The sequence below is a fragment of the Pangasianodon hypophthalmus genome, chromosome 5, assembly GCF_027358585.1.
Source record: "Pangasianodon hypophthalmus isolate fPanHyp1 chromosome 5, fPanHyp1.pri, whole genome shotgun sequence".
NCBI classification, from domain to species: Eukaryota; Metazoa; Chordata; class Actinopteri; order Siluriformes; family Pangasiidae; genus Pangasianodon; species Pangasianodon hypophthalmus.
The window spans coordinates 10150848-10173428 of NC_069714.1; the positions used below are offsets into that span (position 1 = coordinate 10150848).

At 37.4% G+C, this 22581-nt stretch overlaps 1 protein-coding gene across 1 annotated transcript in view; it reads right to left on the minus strand.

Moving 5' to 3' along the window:
• The window catches only part of itgbl1 (integrin, beta-like 1), a 50395-nt gene that overhangs the window by 20324 nt on the left and 7490 nt on the right, over positions 1 to 22581 (minus strand). The window contains exons 3-7 of the mRNA XM_026912520.3: positions 17891 to 18037; positions 15242 to 15364; positions 13089 to 13229; positions 10014 to 10154; positions 7838 to 7984 (exon numbers count right to left, since the gene is read on the minus strand). Of these exons, the coding sequence (XP_026768321.2) occupies positions 7838 to 7984; positions 10014 to 10154; positions 13089 to 13229; positions 15242 to 15364; positions 17891 to 18037 (699 nt within the window). The remainder of the gene's footprint in view (positions 1 to 7837; positions 7985 to 10013; positions 10155 to 13088; positions 13230 to 15241; positions 15365 to 17890; positions 18038 to 22581) is intronic.

Genomic DNA, 22581 nt, shown 5'->3' on the forward strand with positions numbered 1-22581 from the left:
GTGATGTACAAGCATACCAGTCAACATCTGCATAGCAAATTAAAGGCTTTTCTCTTGCTCTCTCCTGAGCAACAGCCTCGAGAGTATTTGTTCTGGTGATTGCTGCTGAGGTTATTCATATTCATAACACAGAACCATTCATTATATAAGGTTAGCATGCAGTATTAAAGAAGAAATAGTATTTAGTAGCTTATGCTACCTAAAATCAGTTGTGTAATGCTTTGTCAAATCAAAATATTCTTTTAGTTGTAATGTTGCTTATTTGTAAGGAATAAAAAAGGAAAGTAATCAATGATAGTTGAAACATAACACACTTTAGGGAGCTATCTACGTAACAGCTTGTAACTATGGTCTACAGGTGTTCTGAACTCTAGATCTGGCAGTACACTCCTATCATCTCCTATGATCTCTTCGACTGTGGTGAGTGTAATTTTTCATCCTTTCTGAGTGCATTTGAAACATGCTTATGGCCCTGAAATGGCTAGTAAGGGCTTGGTTTTCACTACTGCTCTCACTAGTGGTTGGAACACCTTGACAAATTTCCTCCCTGATTAGATCTGGTGTTCAAAATGAACGGAGAGATTTAGCACCCTCAGCCTGCACCTATGGGTTTAGCCTCTCGGAATGAAGAGCCCCTACTACCCCTAGTACAAAGTGTCTTCTTAGGAGCTGGATATACTGGATGCCATACTGGATGCCAAGCTGAAATAGACTTTTCAGCAAAAAAGAGTGGGAGCACTGCGTGTATTGGCGATAAGCTCGATTTGCATGCATTAGAGGCCAAATTATTCTGGAATGACCTTTACCCCTGGAGTTTCTACAAATATCATCAGGTTTTGTTAACCAATCAATTGACCTTGCAGTGTTGTGAGTGAGTCTGCGGGGCATCCTTGTTATAACCAGTAAACACCCTACACTATTACTTGGAGTAAACAATTTGTAAGTTATGGAGGAAAGACAGCTCCCCTGTCTAAACAGAGACTGGCCCACAGTATGCTGGATGTCATCACCATGGCCTACAAGCTGGATGCCCACCTCTGTGAGGAGTGTTGCCTCCTCATATGCATTACGTAGAGGCGTTCTGCTCCAGGGCATCATAGGGTACCTTTTACAGGTTTTATAAGGTTAACGTCATTCCTCCCAGTGGTGTGAGAGCAGCAGTTATCTCTGAACACCTTTCCAGTCAGTCCTAAAGTGGGTCGGTTCCTCCCGACATGGTGGCATGTTATCTAGGTAATATGAACCCCAGCTATCTGCCGTGGTGCCCTGTCATTGGGAAGCAGCCAGAACTCAGCAGGAAGGTTCAAGAGAAAGATGTATTCAGCACGCTTGTTCAAGCACACAAGAAGGTATCCAGTCATATTAGCTGCCCTAGCAGTTATTAGGTGTTCAATAAACCACAGTTACATATGTAAGAACTAGTGTTCTTCAAAATAAGAATTTTATCAAGGAAAATCCAGGCCTTAAAATGTCATATACTGTTGACTTCTGTTGTTCAGTGAACAAAAAGCACAAGTAGTGGTCTATCCCATGCCATTATCTCTTCTAAGAGCTTTTCATTACCTCTTACTTTATTTAGCTAGACTGCGCAGCACTAGACTGTAGTCCAGTTGCTACATAATGGCTGATAATTATTTTTGATTCCAGGAAAATGCTGACAGGTGAATAAACAAAAGCCCAGTATGTGGGTTGTTATAGCTACAAATTTCAGAAATGATTATTAGTTCAGGTCTTTTTAAAAAGTTAGCAGAGCCATTTAAATCCCAGATGGCCTGCAGAGCTTGTACTTCCAATTAATGTGACGATGTTTAGACATTTTCTATGCAGTTATGAAAGTTATTGAAGGTATCATATTATTCATATTGTATTTCACTTGGTAATTGCTGGAGATGTATATCAAGTTTAAGGTCTGGTGCTCTACAGGGGTGTAGCCAGATCTTTTATTGGGGTGACTTTATTGGGGTGGTGATGTAGTGTGGGGTAAAATACTAATCCACATTCATAAAAAAGGATAGTATGGCTACTCCTATCTGTGTATAGTTTGAGTAGGATCCCTGTTGGACATTAAAGACTTACAGCTAAGTGACATTTGTTTGTTGTCGAACAAACTACAAAAAGTTCTAGCAAACATAACTTTAAGCTAAATCTTATGAAGTACACTAGAATTCAATATCATTATCTAGAGGTAGTTAATAAGGACCTGAATAAATCCAATGTTATTGTTCATTGTGTTCAGTGTGGCTACTGAGAAATTTACTGAGTAATGTTAGCTAGTTAACGTTGTTTGTTCCTCGCCATTGGGCAATGATGAAATGAACTTTCAAATTTTCTAGACTAGCCTATCACAGTGAGATTCACCAAGCCGTTCAGTAATGTCTCACTGGGGGTCTTACTGACTTACTGTCCAGAGGGGGTGCCCATGCTTCATGGTAGGGTGGCAGTGACCATCACTTAGCTCAGCCATGGTGCTGTAACCTTCTGTCTAGCCTTGTGATACTTGGCTAGGAAATAGCTGAAAGCTGAGCTTGAAAGCTTCGACTGACTCAGCCAGGCTGTCACCTTAATTGTGGGAGTGAAATTCAGAGTGAAGGAAACTTATGTAATTACCTGCTGTCAGGCTAATGGATGCAAGCTAGCAGACCTATAGCTCCAATCACGGGTGATATTCTATGTAAACAGATGTATAAATCATCATTTTGGCGACTCTCTACTCACCACTTGTCAAAAGCCACATGGAAAATGAGGAGAGACAGAGAATCTATAGTTTTACTGAGCCACTATGAGGAATGCATAGTGGTTGATTATGGGGACGGGAAAAAAATCTGTCTTTACCAGACAGATATTTTAGAGTGTTTACTCATGAATGCTTGATCTTCATATATAATCATTTATAGTCAATGATGAAGTAATCCAGTGGACTTGAACACAGGTAATAGAAAGCAAGATATTCATCACAGGATGATCTCATACCCTCAAATCCATATGACACACGGGTGGTTAAAGCAGAGGAAAACCTGAATCTTTGCAAGGCAGTTGGTCCCTAGGACTGGAGTTCAGAATCACTGTTGACGTTTATTGAATATAATGCAGTTATTAGTTTTGACTAATATATTACCAAACATTTAGAAGCCATCTTTAATTAGTAAACATTAAAGTGTATACAGTATACTGTATATGCAAATTATGTATTATATATGATCTTGAATTAATAATATCCATTTTGTAGAGGAATTTTCGTGGCTGACATTAATTTTGTCTTGGACAGGGCCAATATAAACCTCCAGTTGTTGCAGCAAATTAAGATCATTTAAGATCATTATCACCTAATTAAGTTCCCTAGCCTCACTTAATCTCTGATTTCCAAAAACCTCTCTGACTCCTTCTATCTATCTATCTATCTACACACACACACACACACACACACACACACACACACACATATATATATATATATATATATATATATATATATATATAGATATATAGATAGATAGATATACTCTTATATAAAGACTCTGATTCAAGTCTCTGTGTTGATCTTTAACTTTGGTGTCTTGTTCTGTAATAACACTATCTCTGCTTCATCCAATACACAATTAATAATCAGATATTTGTACAGGAGTCTAAATGAGGTAAATCAGCATTGCTAATCTCTTTAATAAGTATAGTGCACAATTCCTGGTAAATAATACTGATTATACCAGATCATAACATAAATCACTATGATTTCACTTTTTTCAATGGATGCAAGTATCAAAAGTCAGTCTCTTGAGGAACAATGATTATACACTGTCATAGCGCTATTTATACTTTCACTGTTTAGAACTAAAGGAATCACATCTTTTCATATATTGAGGAAGAGCAAAGCTAACTTTCTCTGAAATACCAAGATTAACATACAAACGAATACAAACATGTTAAAGGTCTGGGGACACCTAGCTTTTCAAAATGTTCTTAGTATATTGTAACTTTTTTGTCTATTTGCAATAACTTTACATATTAAACAATGACCAATAATTATTTGTGATGATCACATAACAATGTAAACAATATGTTTATCTAAAAGACCTCCCACTTCAGCTATACCAGCTACGTTATTCAGGTATTGTTCAGAGATACTCTGCCATGCCTCTTGCAGGAACTTCCCAGAGGTCAGGCTGAACACTGTACACTGAACTGCCTACTTCCTCTCTAAATGTCTCACGCACAGCTTGTGTTTGATATTATTGAAAATCAAACTATACTCACTGTGAAATAAAAAGTACAAAAATAAAGACAAAGAGGGTTTTTGTGCTGGCATATTGCTAATTTGTTAGATGGAAGCCATTTTTTCATGTTTGCACTCGGTTATTTTCCTGCATAGAAATTAACGTGCCAGTGCTGATATGGGTGAAGTGGCACGGTAAGGGAGTGACGTTTGGCACTTTGATCCAAATTGGTTACTACCTGCTGAGATGCCAAGATGGTATTTTCTTGACTTCAAGAAAGGGCTTTAAGATATGTCTCATTTCTACTGCCCCAGATATTCACCTAATTGTTGTTCCTCTTTCAGCTGCTCCCTGTTAGGGGTCGCCACAGCAGATCATTGGTCCACATATTTGATTTGGCACGGTTTTTATGCCGGATGCCCTTCCTGCCGCAACCCTCCCCAATTTTTATCTGGGCTTGGGACCAGCACCGAGAGTGCACAGTTGCACGCAACCCCAGTGGCTGGGGTTGGTTTCCTGGCCGGGAATCGAACCCAAGCCACAGCGGAGAGAGAACTGTGGCCTAACCACTAGTCCTCCAGGGACCCTAGGCTACTTCACCTAATTACTAAGTAAATACACCAAATAATTTTGTTCCTAACAAAATTGTGAATTATACAGCTGACACATCATAATTAATAAAAAGCCTTTTTGCAGTTAAAAATCTACAATAACAGCTTTTTAGAGTTGCACAGCATAACACAGGTTACTGTGCTGATGGTCACAAAATGCGACAAATAGTTTTGCCATAGTTTTGCACTTGTGCCATGATAACGAATCTCTTTGTTAAATGAAAACTGAGATTACTGTAAGAAAAAGTAGCAGGAGTCCAAAGAGTAGTAGAAGCAATATGATTTTTACAGTGCCTCCAGAAAGCATACTTAGATTGCTAAAAGAAAAGGGGGAAGGGTGTGTGTGTTTGAATACTTATCAGTTATGCAGTTTTTGGACTTTTTACTTTTTTAATAATTGTGAGGACATTTAAATAATTTATTTAATTTTATTTCTGTAGAGAGTCCCTTCAAAATGTGCCGACAAATATCCTATCCCATGCCATACTTAAATTAGATGTTGCAATAAAACAAAAGGAGAAATAATCATTGGGTGATGAATAATGTTTGGAGGCACTGTATATATTGCAAAAATCATGTTTCTATATATTTGTAATTTGACCTTGTTATTATGGAGTAATTTTCTGATCTTCTAAAGGCACTTCATATTTAATGCAAAGCTGGAATAGAATGAGACCTGAAGTATCCTAATACTCATTGAATAGCAGCTGATCAAAGGTTACTTATTTATTACTTATTTTATAAATAAGCCCACAGGAAGACAAGGTCCATTAAATTTACCCCTGTGTGTCTTTGATGGAACAAAACCATTACTACTGTTCCTTGCTATTCTTGTGCAGAGAAAAAAGGTAATAAGTCTCTTTTTGAGCAACGGTACACAGTCTGACTCATAAACAGAAACTGCTCTTTTCTTCCATTTATACTCAGTAAATGTTTAGACCGGCATCACGACTCAATACACAATACACAACTGTAAGTAATTAATAGGCATGAGGTAGGACCACACAAATTATAACTCAATTAATTAATCATTTAGATTAAAAGTTTAATCAAAGCATAAGTAACCTATTCCTGCAATTGGTAGTATTCCATAGTTGCTTCCCCAACTCAAGGCTTTAATTTCTGTTCACTTCTGACCACACTGCAAACCACAGCAACCAGATCATTGAATTTCCTTGTGAGTGTACTGTAGGAGGCAATAATGAGAGACGCAAACCACAAACCATCGCTCAGGTCATGCAGGAAGCTCTCTACTAAAAAAAAAATAATAATAAAAAAAAAATCTGTCCAGCAGTAGGCACCATAAAGCAGTTGAAAAATGACTTTTGCACTGAAATTACAAAATACAATCACATCTTCAACTGTGGCTCATCCTTGACTGCTGTTATTATACACTGTTGGCTGTATGCTATATTGTTTCTACTTCTGTAAAAGCATCTTTTTCTGCAGCATGTTAGTTCCAATATATCCCCAAAACGATTTCACATTTTGAAAATATGTGGCTGATCTGGTTTGGCAATTAGACAATATTGGGTGAATAAGAGGCTGTTCTGCTGGGCTTGTTTTGCTCTCTGGCTTTAGCAGTGGAACAGCCCAGAGGAACACTTGCTCATATTCGACTGGGCTGAAACACTCATTATGCTCCATGTAGTGCAGAGCTTGTAGTATTCCTGGTTTACACTATTCCAAAAGATGAAGGGAATACCAGAGGCTTCTCTGAGAACAATAACTCTGCTAATGTGCTACAACTTGCTTGGTGTAATTTGATATAGTGTTATTGTGTTATTGAACTTGCAGAGCTCTACTGTAAACTTATTGCAGAGCTGATCTCTGTTTTTCCTTGGATCTTAGTGGAAACACTTAGAAAGTTATTGAGGCGTGGGATCTTTTGTAACAGATGCAATTAGATTACATGAGCTACTAGGGGCGTAAACCTCAGGTTTTCACACAATGCTGTATGTTTTTGATTCTTAAGACCATGATTCAGTATTTAATGATACCACTGAATCTGCTATGATATCGTACAATACAATTCAATCCAATATGTGACTAACTTTGTTCAGAATCTGGGGTAAGCCTACCATTAATTCACCAATGACCATCACATAGAAAAGGATTATTTTAAGTATCAGAGTTATGGGCAACAGTATAAATCAGTATAAAAATCTGTCCTTTTCGATCATTTATGAACAATTATGATGCATAGTAATCAATTTATAGTAAACTATAATCAATAATAATCAATTTATGATTGTTGTCTCAATTAATTTCAGTCGCTGTGAGTATTATTGAAATTGAATAATTGTACTGTTACTTATTTACAGTTCCAAGAAAAAAAAACTTACTTATTACTCCTAACATTTTTATTTAGGCCTTCAAAGTACTCATTAGAAATCTCAAAGATCTCTTCTTCTCTTATCCAGCCAGTGACTGTAATTGAATGGGCTCAGTTTAAGAATCCAATTATTTCAGTTGAGCATCCAATCAGGTTCATCAATGTACCTATAAACTATCAAGAAATCATGCCAATTTGTCCATTGTGGTGACTGTCTCATGCTACACAATGTTGTTAGCTCTATAGCTATTGTAGAAATATTGTAACCATAAAATGTTAACCACAAAATATGTACTCATATTTGACGATATTTTATCTTCAATGGTATAGAAGTATGGTGTACACTGGGACAATGTGTCTTCTTTGCCTTCTTAGAAGGCATGAATATCTAATTTAAAAATGCATGCATACTTCCACTTTTAATTAAGATTATGACATTATTTATACTTTCACTTATAATAGGATAATTTCTCAGTACTTTTATCACCCCTGTACTAATGATTGTAGTACCTCAGTGACACTGAAAGGTACAGTTTAATACCCTTTTTCTGAGAGTACAGGATACCCATTAATCAAGCATCATGTGAAATAATCTAATTCTCATTGAAGTTGTGTGTAAACTGACAATTTCGAAAGCAAAAAAGTGCTTTTTGCTTTGAAAAAACAATCATTTTGAGATGTACCTCTGCCATGACAGGGCAGGTTGGAGGTCCCTCTGCACTTCTTCTGACTGGCTTCCACAGAGAGTGAACAGGAGAGAGGATGCTCACACTTCTTGCCTGTCCAGCCCTCTTTGCACTCACACCTCCCGCAGTGACACTGTCCGTGGCCTACAGAAGCAAGGAAGGATACAAAATAAGCTGTAACTCTGCTCTGGAGACTGGCACAGAAAATCACAATACAAGTGGCTTTAAACTGTATGTGAGTCTCTATTTGCATGATACAATTCAAAAAACAAAACAAAACAAACACACACACACACACACACACACACACAGTGAACTTAACATAACTTCACTCCACCCTTCCATTGCAAGCAGAAGACAGACTGTAGTCCTGATCGCTGAGTTATGCCTCAATATTAAAGACAGATGTGCATATGTTTTTCTTTCTTGCCTCATGTCTGTGAGCTCAGGCTAATCCAGCAGCCCTGTGTTTACTAAAGGAGGAGTAACAGAGGGTTGAATAACACATGGAAGGAGTTCAGGTCCACCCTTACTGTTTCAGTCAAATCAGCATTTCACCACTGGACTAGATTTGCCTGCTATTTCAGGCAGTTTCTCCACACACATCATCCTGTAATGTCCTTATTCCTTGAGCAAAACAATTTATTTTAAACAACTTTACTTTATTTATTACAGTGTTATAGTGTTAATAAGGCTACATGACCTCTGCATAAGCCTTTCATGGTATACCTTAATCAGATTTGATGTTGGGTTAACATAGCATGAGTTAAGTGACCTAGATTTTTGTCAGGTTGAGTTATGGGACTTTCCAGGCTGATTTGCAGTCAAGCACCATGACTTTGTAGCTCAATGTAGTTTTGGTTTGTCAGAGTCACATAATTGTGATGAGTTTAGTCTGTCAAGTAAGGTAAATTAGAAAAATGGACAAATGTTTCCACTTCTTAAAGATACTCCAGAGTTTGTCCTGTACTCAGCACTCATATATAACACTATTACCTAGTCAAGCTTTTGAAAGTGACAGCCATTACACTGGCAAGAAGTTATGTGTGTTTTCTTTGGCATTGGGTTTCTTATTTCTGCCTATCAGATTATGATAATAATAATATGACGTCAAGATGACAGAGTTACTGTATGTATATTTTCTCTGACCCTAAATTAAGCACTATTTAGACAAGATTTCCGAACCTATTTCTGTTAAAGTTGCTGGAAGATGTCTGTAGTAATTATGAGAGCTTCACTTGGGGTAAGTGATATCTGTATAAATCAAACTGTTTTGTCAAACTAAAAATTCCATGCATATCACCTTCACATCATTTAATTCAAAATGATTCTTTTGACCTTTATTATAAGCGCTTTTAGGGCTTGTGGCTGAGCAAGTTGCGCTTGATTATTAGTAGGTCACATGACCATAATATGAACGTAGGCTAAACCTGTGTTAGCAAATCAATAACCTACCTGAAACTCCTGGTACTTTTGCTTCTCTGACAAGTCTTTTTAAATATTGCCTATATTTTATTGTGCAATTTAAACTCAGCCAATGCTAAACTAACAGTTCAGTTTTGGGTTTGATGGGAGAATTACAGTTTCCTGGAGTGTCTGTGTAATCATGTATCTTTGGAATCATGTCAATTTAAATGGAAGATAAACATACATTACCTAAGATTATTTCTATTGGTTATTTTATAGAAGGTAAACTGGTGTAATGGTGTAATCTTTTCAGGTGTTTGTGTGCAAAAAATGAGTGGCATGACAAATTTGGATATACCGAAATACTTTAGTAATAATTCAATTACCTTACTGCCTCATGTAAAACTAATCCGAATTGGGCTTTAGAGTAAGTTTATTTTAATGTTTAACATCATCCCCATTATGGGACTCTTATAAACCAGTAGTTAAGCTAAATCGTTAGTCATCTTGATGTTCTAATGTACAGTATGTCAGTCTGGTAAATTTTATATCCAACCATTTACAAGCAAAATCAAAAATCAACTTGACATCAGAGGAATGTTCTGAATGTTGTCAGTTGTCATGAAGGGCTTATGCAGGCATCATTTATCCTATAAATGCCACCCTTATGTAGAGTGTTAGCTTAAAAATGTCACATATTTTGAAAACTTTAATCTGAAAATGCAAGCAAATCCAATTAATACATAAAAACACATGTGTGTTTTACCAGAGCAGAACTCGTCTGAGTATCTGTCGTATGTAGCGTGGCAGCTCCTCTCGTCACACTCGCATGTGTCTCCATGGATGTCACCCCAGTCCCCTGATGGATCTACATCATAGCAGGTACATTCCCCACATACACATGTTCCTGCCAAGTAAAATGGTAGATGGTAGAGCGAGTGAATGCCCAGTGTATGCTTTGCACTTAATGGCTTTCATCAAGTTCATAAATGTTATAAAGCATATTCAAAGAGTACATGAAACCAAATGGTTAAACACCACCTCAGATCAATTCTGTCCATGCTGTTTTGTATTTTTAACCCTGTAAAATATCAGGGCCTATCAGTGTCACTACACTGAACACTGAATACTGAATAGTGCATAATAGTTACTGAATAACATGGTTTAATATACATAACCAAATAACAAGAGGTTAACCACACAAAGACCACTTTTTTCTAAGATTGTATAACTGAAATGCTGCTGAAGGAGAGAAGTGGCTTCAGCCAGCTCCCAAATTTTCTGGAACAGTTCTGCGGAGGAACAGAGTCAGGGGAAACACCTCCACTTGGATGCACCCGAGCCAAGCTGCTACACTGCTCAAAATCCCATTTTCTCTCATCTGCTCCAGTGAAGAGAGGGCACACGGATAGCCCTGCCATCTGCCAGCCTCATACTGCTGCTGCCACTGGTCAGAGCTGCAATAACCTTACATCCTGTGTATACTTAGAGAATGCTCTTTCTTATTTAATGTACATTTACGTTGTTTTCTCTTTTAGGAAGAGCAGTGTATTTTCAAATAATGACAACAATGGTGGCACAGTGTGTAAAATTATTGCCTCATAGCTGCAGGGTTCCTGGTTCAATCCTGAGCTTGGGGTCTTGGCTATGTGGAGTTTTGCAGATTCTACCCACATGGGTTTCCTCCCATTAGTAGGTGGATTGACTTCTCTAATAATAATAAGTGTGTGAATGTGTGTGCATGGTGCCCTTCAATGTACTGGTGTCCCATTCCAGAGTGTACTTCTGAATGAGTGTGAGACCACATTTTAATTATGTTTATCCAGTCTGTACTTACTCTGGGTGTGATCTCTAAATTTGGCAGCCTAGTAACAAAACTAGTGTATATTGACTGTTAGACTTTTAATGATAATGTTAAAAATTAATGTTAATGTAATGGCACTTATAGACTGATTATATAAATGCAGCTTTTACAGCATTAGTCCTGAACTGTACCATCAACAGATATGAATGGAAGGCTGTTGACACTTCAGTTTTCCATTTAATGCATAAGATATTTCTGGGACTGAGAGGTTGAATGGCTAAATGTAAAAGGGATGTTGGTATTTAACTAGATACCAGAAATCCACTGAGAGCTATCAACTGCAAAGTAGAATAGATAATTGAAGCCTGGGAATAGAATACTACAATAGAAGAGGCTGAATAGTGACAAAGCGCTTCAGTTTTGCCCTGGAACAAACAAATGTGGTGTTTTTTTTTTTTTTTTTTAAAGCTATGCAAAGTTTCTTTAAGCATTATATCTTTAAGCATTGTATTTTGCATTTCAGATCAAATTGGGCACAAGTGCATTTCAACTGTATTTAAATCTCATTTCTAATTGCTCATTCCAAAGTTATATACACTCTCCAGCCACATTAATAGGAACACCTGTACCCCATACACATTCATGCTATTATTGATTCAGATAATCATGTGGCAGCAGCGCAATGCATAAAATCATGCAGAGATAGGTCAAGAGCTTCAGTTAATGGTCATATCAACCATTAGAATGGGGGAAAATGTGATCTCAGTGACTTTGTAGCATGGTTGTTGGTTCTATGTTGACTCAGTTTTGTGAGTGGAAATGCCTTGTTGATAAGAGAGCTCAGAGGAGAATGGCCACTGTTTTGAGCTGACAGGAGGATCTCAGAAGGTCGATGTGCTACAACAGCAGAAGACCAGATTAAGTTCTACTCCTTTAAGCGAAGAACAGGAATCTGAGGCTACAATGGACACAGACCCACCAAAACTGGACAGTTGAAGATTGTGAAATGGTGATGTTTTCCAAAACTGAGAAATTCGCTTGAAGTAAACTTGAATTACATTTACGGCATTTGGGGATCACTCTTATCCAGAGCTACTTACACATATCTCATTTATACAACTTGGCAGTTGATGGTTAAGGGTCTTGCTCAAGGGCCCAGCAGTGGCAGCCTGGTACTGCTGGGATTTGAATGCATGACCTTCCAATTAGACGTCCAATGTATTAGCCACTGAGCTATCTCTCCTTTTTGCACATAGTGACCCTTGTACTGCTTTGATCTCTTTGCCTGAATCTAAGCATTTCAAGCATCCAATGATGCTTGCAGTTCTGAGAGATACAGAGGGAGAGAAGGAGTGAGAGTTTCTCTCTCAGTTACAACACGATTTCACTGATTAGTTGGGTGCTACTGCCATTGCATAAATTTCGCTCACAACATTTTGCAGAAGACTGCCTGTCAGAATCCATTCTCACTTCAGAATTCAGAATAATCCAGAACTAATGCCTTAAATATAGAGGCAAAGAGAAAGGTGCATGTGCATTTTGCATTTTCTGCATGTACACTATGATTATTTGCATTGACTAATGCATAAAAGACCTACTTGTTAGTTCAGTCATGCAGTGTATCATTTCTGAACTGCACAAATAAGTGTGATATAGTGTGAGGCCAAACATTTTCACCCATCTCAGCAGCGACTAATTACCAAATCATTCACTTTGTAATCATTTGCTAGTGATTCCCTGAAAGATTTTTTTTTCTTCTATGCTATCCCTTTTCCTGACTTTTCTCCTCCACTCCCAGCACTAGTCTGGGAACAGAGCCAAAAGGGGTCCCATTCTCATCTATACCTGTCAACTAGAGTTACTTATGCAGTAAGAGGCTGGGATTTGGCATTAAGCCAAACACAGCCCATGTGTCTTCTCTCTGGAAAACCCCTCTATTGTACTCCTGCAATAACACTACACAATCACTGCAATAGCACCTCTATCAGCTGCCTAAGCAGAATCAGGATGGTGCAAGTGCTGCATGAGACAACAAACCTCGGTTACTGCAGATCTTGCCATCTGGAGACGTGCATCTCCGCTTGCTTTCCCATGGGCTGATGTCACACTGGAATTCGCATTTATCTCCATGCCAACCAGCCGAGCAGTAACAGTTTCCACAGTAACACATTCCATGGCCTGCAACCAAAGAAGACAGGAGAGAGAGAGAGAGAGAGAGAGAGAGAGAGAAAACACATAACAGCCAGTTGAGTGTCAGAGTTGCATGGCTCTCTAACATTATCTCGCCACCCCAAAGAAAATATTGCATTGTATGTTAGCCAGTCACTTGAATGCAGTTTAAATTCAAGCTCTGTTTGCTGAAACCTTCAAAGCAGTTGAATGACTGTCTCCTATAAAGCCCCAGTAGCAAAACAGAATCCCCATTTCCCAAATTAACTCATAAGGTAGTTAATTGATGTGGACCGACTGGGGCTGCAATGCCTCCGAGAGTGTATAAGGTGCCTATCTCTATTAGATATAATTAACCTTCGCAAAATGAAGGCCACTGTCCTTAGAACAGCAACTCACATTTACCAACATTTATATATTATTACTTTTTTAAAGATCATGCATTCTACATTAGAATGAAAAAATAAACAGTTTTTCCATCTATTTATTCATAGTGAATTAAAATTCAATGAGCAGCGGACGTACTGTGGCTTTCTTGCTTAGAAAAAAAAAGGGTACTAAACCGCACCATTCCTTGTGCTGGGGTGCTACCACCACCTTTCCAACTTTTAGTATGTATATTTTACATAGAAAGGTGCATATAGTGTACCATTAAAACTTTACTTTAATCATGGTCTAAATATGTACCTTAATTTTTTTTAAAGGTACAGTACTGTATGTGCACATTTCCAGATGAAAGATAAATATTACAAAACAGGAGATCACACATAATAAGCTGTGTTTTTTTGTCTTATAAATTTCAAGAGAGAGAAAAAAGGAACAGAAAAAAGGAACAATTGCTATAATTCCTATAATGTATAACACAAATTACCTCATAACATTAACATTAAGATAAATATTACACTTAATGTAATATTTGTATGAAGTATTAAGATAAATATTACACAGAGTATCTCTGCAGCTACAATGTACAGTTTAATAGTATTTTTTACTGAGAGGGTTCAGTACCTGACCTTAACCTCATCCTTATGCTAATCTAGTATGTATTATAAATATGTGATATTATTTTAATGCACTTTCTGCGCCAAATTCAGTTACAAGCAACTGAGTCATTTTAAAAAGCCCTAGCAGTGCAATGCAATGTGATATGACAGGAATATGAAGATTATTCAACTATTCAACTACAGTGGAATATAAGTTTTGCGATGTAATTTAAACAAGGAATAAAACACAATGGGCTGTGCTGTTATAAGAAAATAATCCACAACAAGGTGGTGTGGTGTGTTAGCACCCCACAGCGATTTGCCAATGATTATAATTTATAATTTATTAGTGAACAACATGTCATGTTTGTTAATTAATTACAGTTACATTTATGTGTTTCACGTTGTACATCTGTGAGACAAATTAATTTGTGTTATCATGGATGTTATAGGAGCTATAAACAATCGTTCCTTCACATGACTCTCTTTTTTCTCTCTCTTGAAGTTAATAATACCGAAAAACACAGTTTATTATGTTACAGAGAAACCAGACAGCACAAACCCCTCCGTCCTGAAGACTTTCCTGTGGCAGAAAACTTACTGACTGTTACAAAGCACCGACACTCCAGACTCCTTCCATAAATGTTACATAAATGTCTCCTAACAGAAAACTTCACTATATCAGTCTTTATATATATCAATACGGTTTTCTTTGTTAAACAACATATTTTTAAATCTGTTTTTATTTATTATTAGGCTTAGATTATATGGAGTGTCTGCCATACAAGTCCCTGTGAATTAATTGTTACTATGGAAACAATAACGTATTAGAATGAGTGCATTATTAATAACCTGTCATTTATGTTCCAGCCAGAACTAGTGTCAGAGCCCTGCTGTTATAGAAAATGAATCAACACCTTCTGATTAGTCAACAGTGCTGTGTTACAAAAGCAATTTAATTGATTCTGTGATATTCAGTTAGTAAGATGTTAGAGATGTGAAAAAGAGAAGTAGACATGGATGATTAGGGATGCGTACCTCCACAAACCTCCCCTGAATCCTCGTCTAGGCACTGGCTGTCGTCACACTCACAGTAGTGGCCACTGATGAGACCTTTGCCATCGGGATTGCGGCAAATGCAGCTGCCGCAATGACACGTTCCTGTTGGATACACACACACACACACACACACACACACACACACACACACATGAAGCCATTCATCCTTTCAGTACCACTTATCACTCAACACACAGGCATGCACATATACAAATAGACATGCACACAGTTCACACATAAGCCTATGAGCAGACACCTGACACCTAGCTGCAAATTCATATAAACACCCCACAGGCATTAGACCACACACACACACACAAACACACACACACCACACACAGAGGGGATACATGGAGGACCTGAGAGCCACAGATTGTTGGAAGCAAGTGGTCAGGAGTTGCTACCTCATAGTAAAATACACACACAAAAATCATACCCTGGATTATACAGAATACATGAAGAACCACACTGAGAGATACAGAGAGAGTTCAGGATTAAAACTGATTTAAAGAGTTTGCATAGTCCTTTAGAATATTCCAGTCTATTCATAGTGGTGGGAACATTAATGGGAATCAGATGATGTGGAGCTAAGCAAGCCAGAGGCGGGTGCAGCAGCAGGGGGTGCGACAGCTGGGTCTTCACCCTCAGAAGCCATGGTTAAAGGTCATGAACAAGGTCATTGTGACTACACCCCTGAGTTTATTGGGCTTGTCAGTATGCTGACATAAAGTGCACATCCACAAACACCACACATACAGTATGTATGTTCAGTAAAATATCCACATCTATACACACAGGAAGTTATATACAACACTGGCGTCCAATTTCAATATTTGCTGAAAATGACATATTTGGTGTCATTCTGTACAATTGAGGGGGATTTTTTTTTTTTATTTCAAGATTAAGATCATGATGAGTATAGAGGGAAAATGCAATAAGCTAATCAAAAGATGAAATAATTCAAATGCACAAGGATGTTTCATCATGAAAGTGTGTTTCTGCGCTATTTTGAAAAGGCATTATATGAATCACTCTAATCTTTTCAAAGTATACAATGAATCCAAGGCTTTTATTTTAGTTGAACGCAGATCACAAGAAAATTATATTGTGTTTGTATTTGTGCATACAGGCCATACACGGTGCCAATTTCATAATTATTGGAACCCTTTAGAAGAATAGGCAAGAACGACAAAAAAAAAAAAAAAAAAAAAAACATTCACAATGATTCAAATTTTCCCTTCTATAACAAGAGAGACTACTTACATTTCCTCTGATAACTTTAAAAGTCTTTCAGTATAATATTTTTTTCTCTCCAAACAAATGTTGCAAAATGATTGACACCCTTAAATTACAGGGTGTCCCAAAAGTCTCCATACATAGGGGAAATTAACACTTTTTTTAGCAAAATGTCTTCCAAAATTTTTCCTACTTAGTTTATATTATATACTTTTTTCAGATAGCCTTTAAGAATGCCTTTGACTAAAGAAGAGCGTATTGAAATCATTCTGTTGTCTGGATTGGGAAGCTGTTGCAAGGTTGCGATGAACTTTAACAGGAAATGTGGCAAGCACATCACACACAACACTGTTGCCAAACTTATTAACAAATTCAAAAAGCTGGAAGTGTTGCGGATCAACGGAGAAGTGGACGTCCATGAACATCCACTGACGAAGGCATAACAGACGTGGTGCTGGCATACATAGTCTCCTATGTATGGAGACTTTTGGGACACCCTGTATATATTTAAATTGATATTGTACAGACAAGAAAAGCACATAAATGGGGTCATAAAAAATTCTGCAGTAGTTGCCAGGAATTGGACCCATGAGCATACTGACCTCCCACACAGTGACAAGATGCTGAGGGAGGCAAAGAAAAATCCTAAGATGACAGTTTCAGAATTGCACGGTTTATTTAATTCTTGGAGTTGTCAGGTATCAACAATAATTTTAGATGTTACTTCGATTTTAGATTTTAGCAACAAAATGCAGAGGATACAGAGAAAAGCCCCTGATAACCGATGTGAAATAAGAAGCTGGATCATTAATGGTTTGGGGCTGTTTTGAAGCCAGTGGTCTACAGGCTATTGTGAAAATTGATAGCATCATAAATCCTACTAAGAACATTTTAGCCCAAAACCTGCTTCTTGTGCCAGGAGGTTATGCGCAAACCTAAAAATATAGCTCATTCTGCATGGAGGATTGTCCCAAGATATTTCTATAAAGGGTTCTCACTCTTTATTAAATACCACCTGAAGAGACTCAGTGTTGTTTTTCTCTCCAGGGGAGACATTACAAAATATTTAAATGCAGGAGTGCCAATACATTTGAAACAAGTGGTTTTGCTGGGAAAAACTGCACTACTTAAGAAAACATTTTATGCTTGAATCAATATATTATATTTAAATGAAACTGTGTACCATTTCTTATTTTTAAGCTTCCCATAAGATGTTTTATATCATATATTGAAATTTTCTTATTTTCATGAAGGTTACGAATAATTCTGCAGCAGAACTACAGCTGAATGTCTTCAATGGTAGTAGAAAGTGGACAACACCCCAAGCTCAGATTCACAAGCTGTAGGTGGAATATCTCTCTCTCTTTCTCTCTCTTTCTCTCTCTCTCTCACCTGCATTGGAGCACACCACTCCCTGAGCGTTGCGGCACAGGTCTTTGCTTTTTCGTTTGGAGAGCTTGCAGTTCTCCTGGTACTGACAGGCTTCTCCAAACCAGTCATCATCACACAGGCACTTACCACAGTCACATGTTCCATGACCTGCAATGACAACACACACACACACACACAAACACAAACTTTATAGCTATTGATTATTTGGACCAGAAGGTAAATTCCTAAATCCCAGTTGGAAAATGAAATGGCTGGGTGGAGAATGACGTTATGTCCCTGGATCGCATGAGCTCAGAGATCAATTTTGTGATAGGTTTCAGATTTGTAAAGCGTTTGGAGAAGGTGTGAAGGGCAGTATGATATACAAGCCAATAACACCCCTCCCTTCTTACACACTTTACTGTGCTTCACTAGGGAAACCCCATTACAGTGGGTGAGTGTTTATGAGTGTTTGTTTGTGTGTGTGTGTGTGTGTGTATGTGTGTGTGTAGCCCCCAGTTTTTGATTCCTTGTGCTTTTTTAAGGACTGAGACTATTAAAAAACTTAATGTACAAATGTTTCTGCTTAAATGTATCATTACAGATTGTTGTGTATAAACAGGATTTACTTTCTCTGTGTGTTTTCTTTTGAAAGTATTGTACCTTTTTACATTTAACGTGTAGAGGTAGAACCATATAAAAAATTTACAGCATGATATCGATTTTCAGTATATCATGGTATAAGCAATCCCTTCTCAAAGCGTTTGATCAGAAAAACCTTACTAACCTCACTTCATACTCCTAAAACCGACTGATGATTATAAAAACCAAAACAGATCAGTGCAGCCCAGTGTGCATGCATCAATATGTACTCTTCACAATTAATATTTTTCAGAGATTATTCTTGGTTTCTTTCTGGCCTAAGCAATACAGCTACTTTTCAGTATTTTTTTGTGTGCCTTTACTGCTTGGTCAGTAGATTGTGTTATGAATTATGCAAACACGTAATGAAAAGGAATGCCTCCTGAAATGCATTTCTTCTCACTCCATTTTCAAATGATTCCAAAGTGAAGACAAAAATGGGTCGACTCAGAGCCTCAGTGGCACATTAACGGGGAGCTCAGGTTGAACCAGGCAGCCTCCGTTCACGTGAATCCCGTATGCTTGTGTAACTATACAACAAGGGCCATTCTAATGTGCTTTGATGCCCCTGATAGCATGAAACACTTTAATGAAAAACAAAAAGGATTTTAATCCTGCATAATCAAAAGCCCTCCTGGAATCACACACTCCTCTCCTCAGGTTTAGCGTCCATAATGCAACCTGGCACTGCTGCTCAAGGGCAGAATGCATCATCTTGCTCTTGCGCTACACAAACCCCGTTCGGCCTTTTGAAAAGAAAAGAAAACAAATCATGGGTTCTATTGGTTCCTGTTGCTTTATCTATTGCTTTGTAATGGCTAATAATGGTATTTCAGTAGTTTTTAATATGGGATTATAACATGATTGATGGTTTAACAGGTGATTCTAGACATGTTTGCTGTTTTTTAGGCGCTTGGTTGTCTCTGATGATGACCTTGCCTTAATAGTCAGTGGTTTAATGGTGATTCACTGAAGCCTAATGAACTTCAGTGATATTCACATCTGTAATGATGCAGCACTACAGGCTGTCAGTTCAGTTAATTACACATTGAATATAATCTGCATCTATGACTGAATAAAGTATGAGTGGACACTTGGCATGATTTATGTGTTAATGCATGGCTGAAGATGATATATAGTATGTTGGTTTAATTTAAAATTTTGTAAAAAAAAAAATAATAATAATAATATAGGCCAAATAGATGGAATTTTAGATAAAATAATAATCATTATGAATTATTAGAGATGGCACCGATCCAATAGCCAGGATTAGTACTGGGCCAATACTAGCAATAATAGTGGATCGGATTTTGGGAATAAAATGATCGAATTAGATCCGATCCTGTAACAAAACCTGTCATTCAAAACAGTAGCATATTTTTTGGTAGGATTTATTTTATTATATTTATATTTTATACTTGTAATGCAAGTGCTTTTTGTGTGTTTGGGATTAACTGAATGAAAACGCTGCTGTTTTGAATGACAGGTTTTTAGCTAGATATTTTTTTTCTTTTGTTTTTTACATAAAGTGCTCTAGGCAAAAATATATATATATATTTTAAAGCTTGTTGAATGGGTTTCAGTATCAGCTGATAGTCAAGGTTTTGGTATGGATATTAGTATCGGAGTAGAAAAAGTGATATCTGTTAATTATAATGGAAAATGATTTACCAAAGGAGAAATTTAAATCAAATTTAATATAGAATGTAAGCATTAGAAAGAATGGACATGTTCTATAAGGTGCCGTTATGGAATAAAACTAAAGAACACCAATAAACCCTAATGGAAAATCTGTAATGGGAACAAATAGATCCTAATATGGAAGAGCTTCATTAAGATCCCTTAGAACTTAATGGAACATATGTTAAAACCGTTACATGGAAAAAAAAATGTTTCATGAAACCATTAAGGCCAGATCCTGTTACGAAGCATTAGTTTCAACCGTAATACTTCAAATATTTATATTTTCAGCAGGAGAACATATGACTGGTTCTCTTTGTTGCATGTTTCCCTTAAATTCTGAAGAATTTCAAAACACCAATGCATTTCACATCTCATAACAAACCTGCTCATTAATAACGATTCCGATCTCCATAAAAATGAATTAGTAAATATCAGTGACTTATACCATGCACATACATTGTTTACAGCATACACATTATGAAATCAGCTTCTTGTCTTTAGCTGAAGCATATAGTGCACCTTCAGTCACTTGGCACTCTAATCCATCAGATAAATTTGATGTCCTTTTAAAGGCCCATCCATCAGTCAGTAACAATAGCCCTGTTCTCGTTACTGGAGTGCCCTAGCTCCTTCTCACAATCATTCAATGCTTTAGGGCTAATCTTGGATTCTGCAAAATACAATACAAAATAGAGGTCTAATATATCTTCTGCTTCAAACAAATCACTGCTGGAGATGTTTGGGTGGTGAGTGTAAAAAATGATCTGTAATCTTTTCTGGAAATTGGAAGCAAAACACATTTACAGATAAAGATCTAGGGAGTTAAAAAGATAAAGATCATGTGAATTATAATTGCTATATCATGGTGCTTTTGAATTCTCGATCCTGATTGGTCAGACGGTGTTGGTTAATGTTTGCTTAATGTTCTATACCAGCAACGATCTGACAGTAGTTCCAGCTGAAAGGCAAATCAGATGTTTATATGAATGTGTTCATGCTAATACATCATCTTTTCTATAGTAACAACTTACACAGGGACTTACACGCTCATACATGGATTAACAAACATGCAGTCGTGACGTTTTCTCTGAGGAGATATTTATTTAGAATTTTTGGAAGGAGTCTCCAGTGTCAGTGCTTTGTAAAAGAGGCTGGTGAGGGAATGATTGTTTATAGCTGTTATACTATACAGTAAGTTATATTCCACAACATTAAACATATATACATGGATAAAAAGTACATGTTCTTTGATAAATACAAAATTATTAGTGATGGCAAATTGCTGTGTTATAAGAGGAATAAACGACTTTGGGATGTTCCTACAACAGCATTGCCCATCATGTTTTATTCCTTACTTACTCAAGTTTTACAAAGTGAAAGAAAACTATTAATAAACTATTGTATAATTAACATAACTGCAAAAAAACAAATCCTTCCTGTCATCATATAACACTGCTTAGTGAGCTTGATTACTGATAATTATTGAGCATTTCATTTCACTAGAGAACTCAGAAAGAGAAAACAGGCAGTACATTTCAGTCATCATGGCCCACACAAGGCCTGGGGTTTAACATCTTTTCTGTTCAAATTTTTACTCCTACTGTCATCACACGCTCTTTCAGGCATCATTCATGCCAAATACCGAGCCTACCAGCGTAGCCAATCGCCTAGACATATTAATTGGCACCCACTCACTGCTAGGAGGAAGAATGTGGGCCTCACTGTCCGCCGTGTCCACACGCCTGGGCCACAGGGGCTGTAATTTATCTAGTATCCCCCAGGAGCTTGGCGTGTCTGAGAGTTGTTCTTGTGGGCTAAGACAGCAGCGCAACGCCCCTGAACCGGATGACTCATCCAGACCAGCTGAGAACAGTATTTATAGGATATGCATCCTCATCAGACAAATTGCAGATCAGTGATTCATCTCGGGTGCTAATGGCTATTCTCCTTGATAGCTGCTGGACTTGTTTAAGTGAGAGGAAATGAAATGAAGGCTTCACTGGTATTAGTTATGAGCGCTGATGTAGAAAATGTTCATGCAAACGGCTTGACAACAAAACAATAGATTGTATAATCTGACTCTATATGGGGATTTCTTTTTTAGGGCAGTGTTGTTGACTAACAAAGTTTATCTGTGGGCATACTGGTGTTCTGTACTGGTTCCTTTCACATCTGTGCTGATCTAGCTACCACCACTCCTCCTCCTGAACTGAATCCAGCACACACATTATACCACTCACACTCACCGGATTTGTAACACACTGTTTCCTGTTTTTTTCCTCAGGACTTGGATTTTTAAAAAAAATCAAGCTTGCATTTACATCCACCTGCCTCCGAGTTGTGACACTTCTCCAGTCTCACTCACTCGTTTCCATCACACAAACATC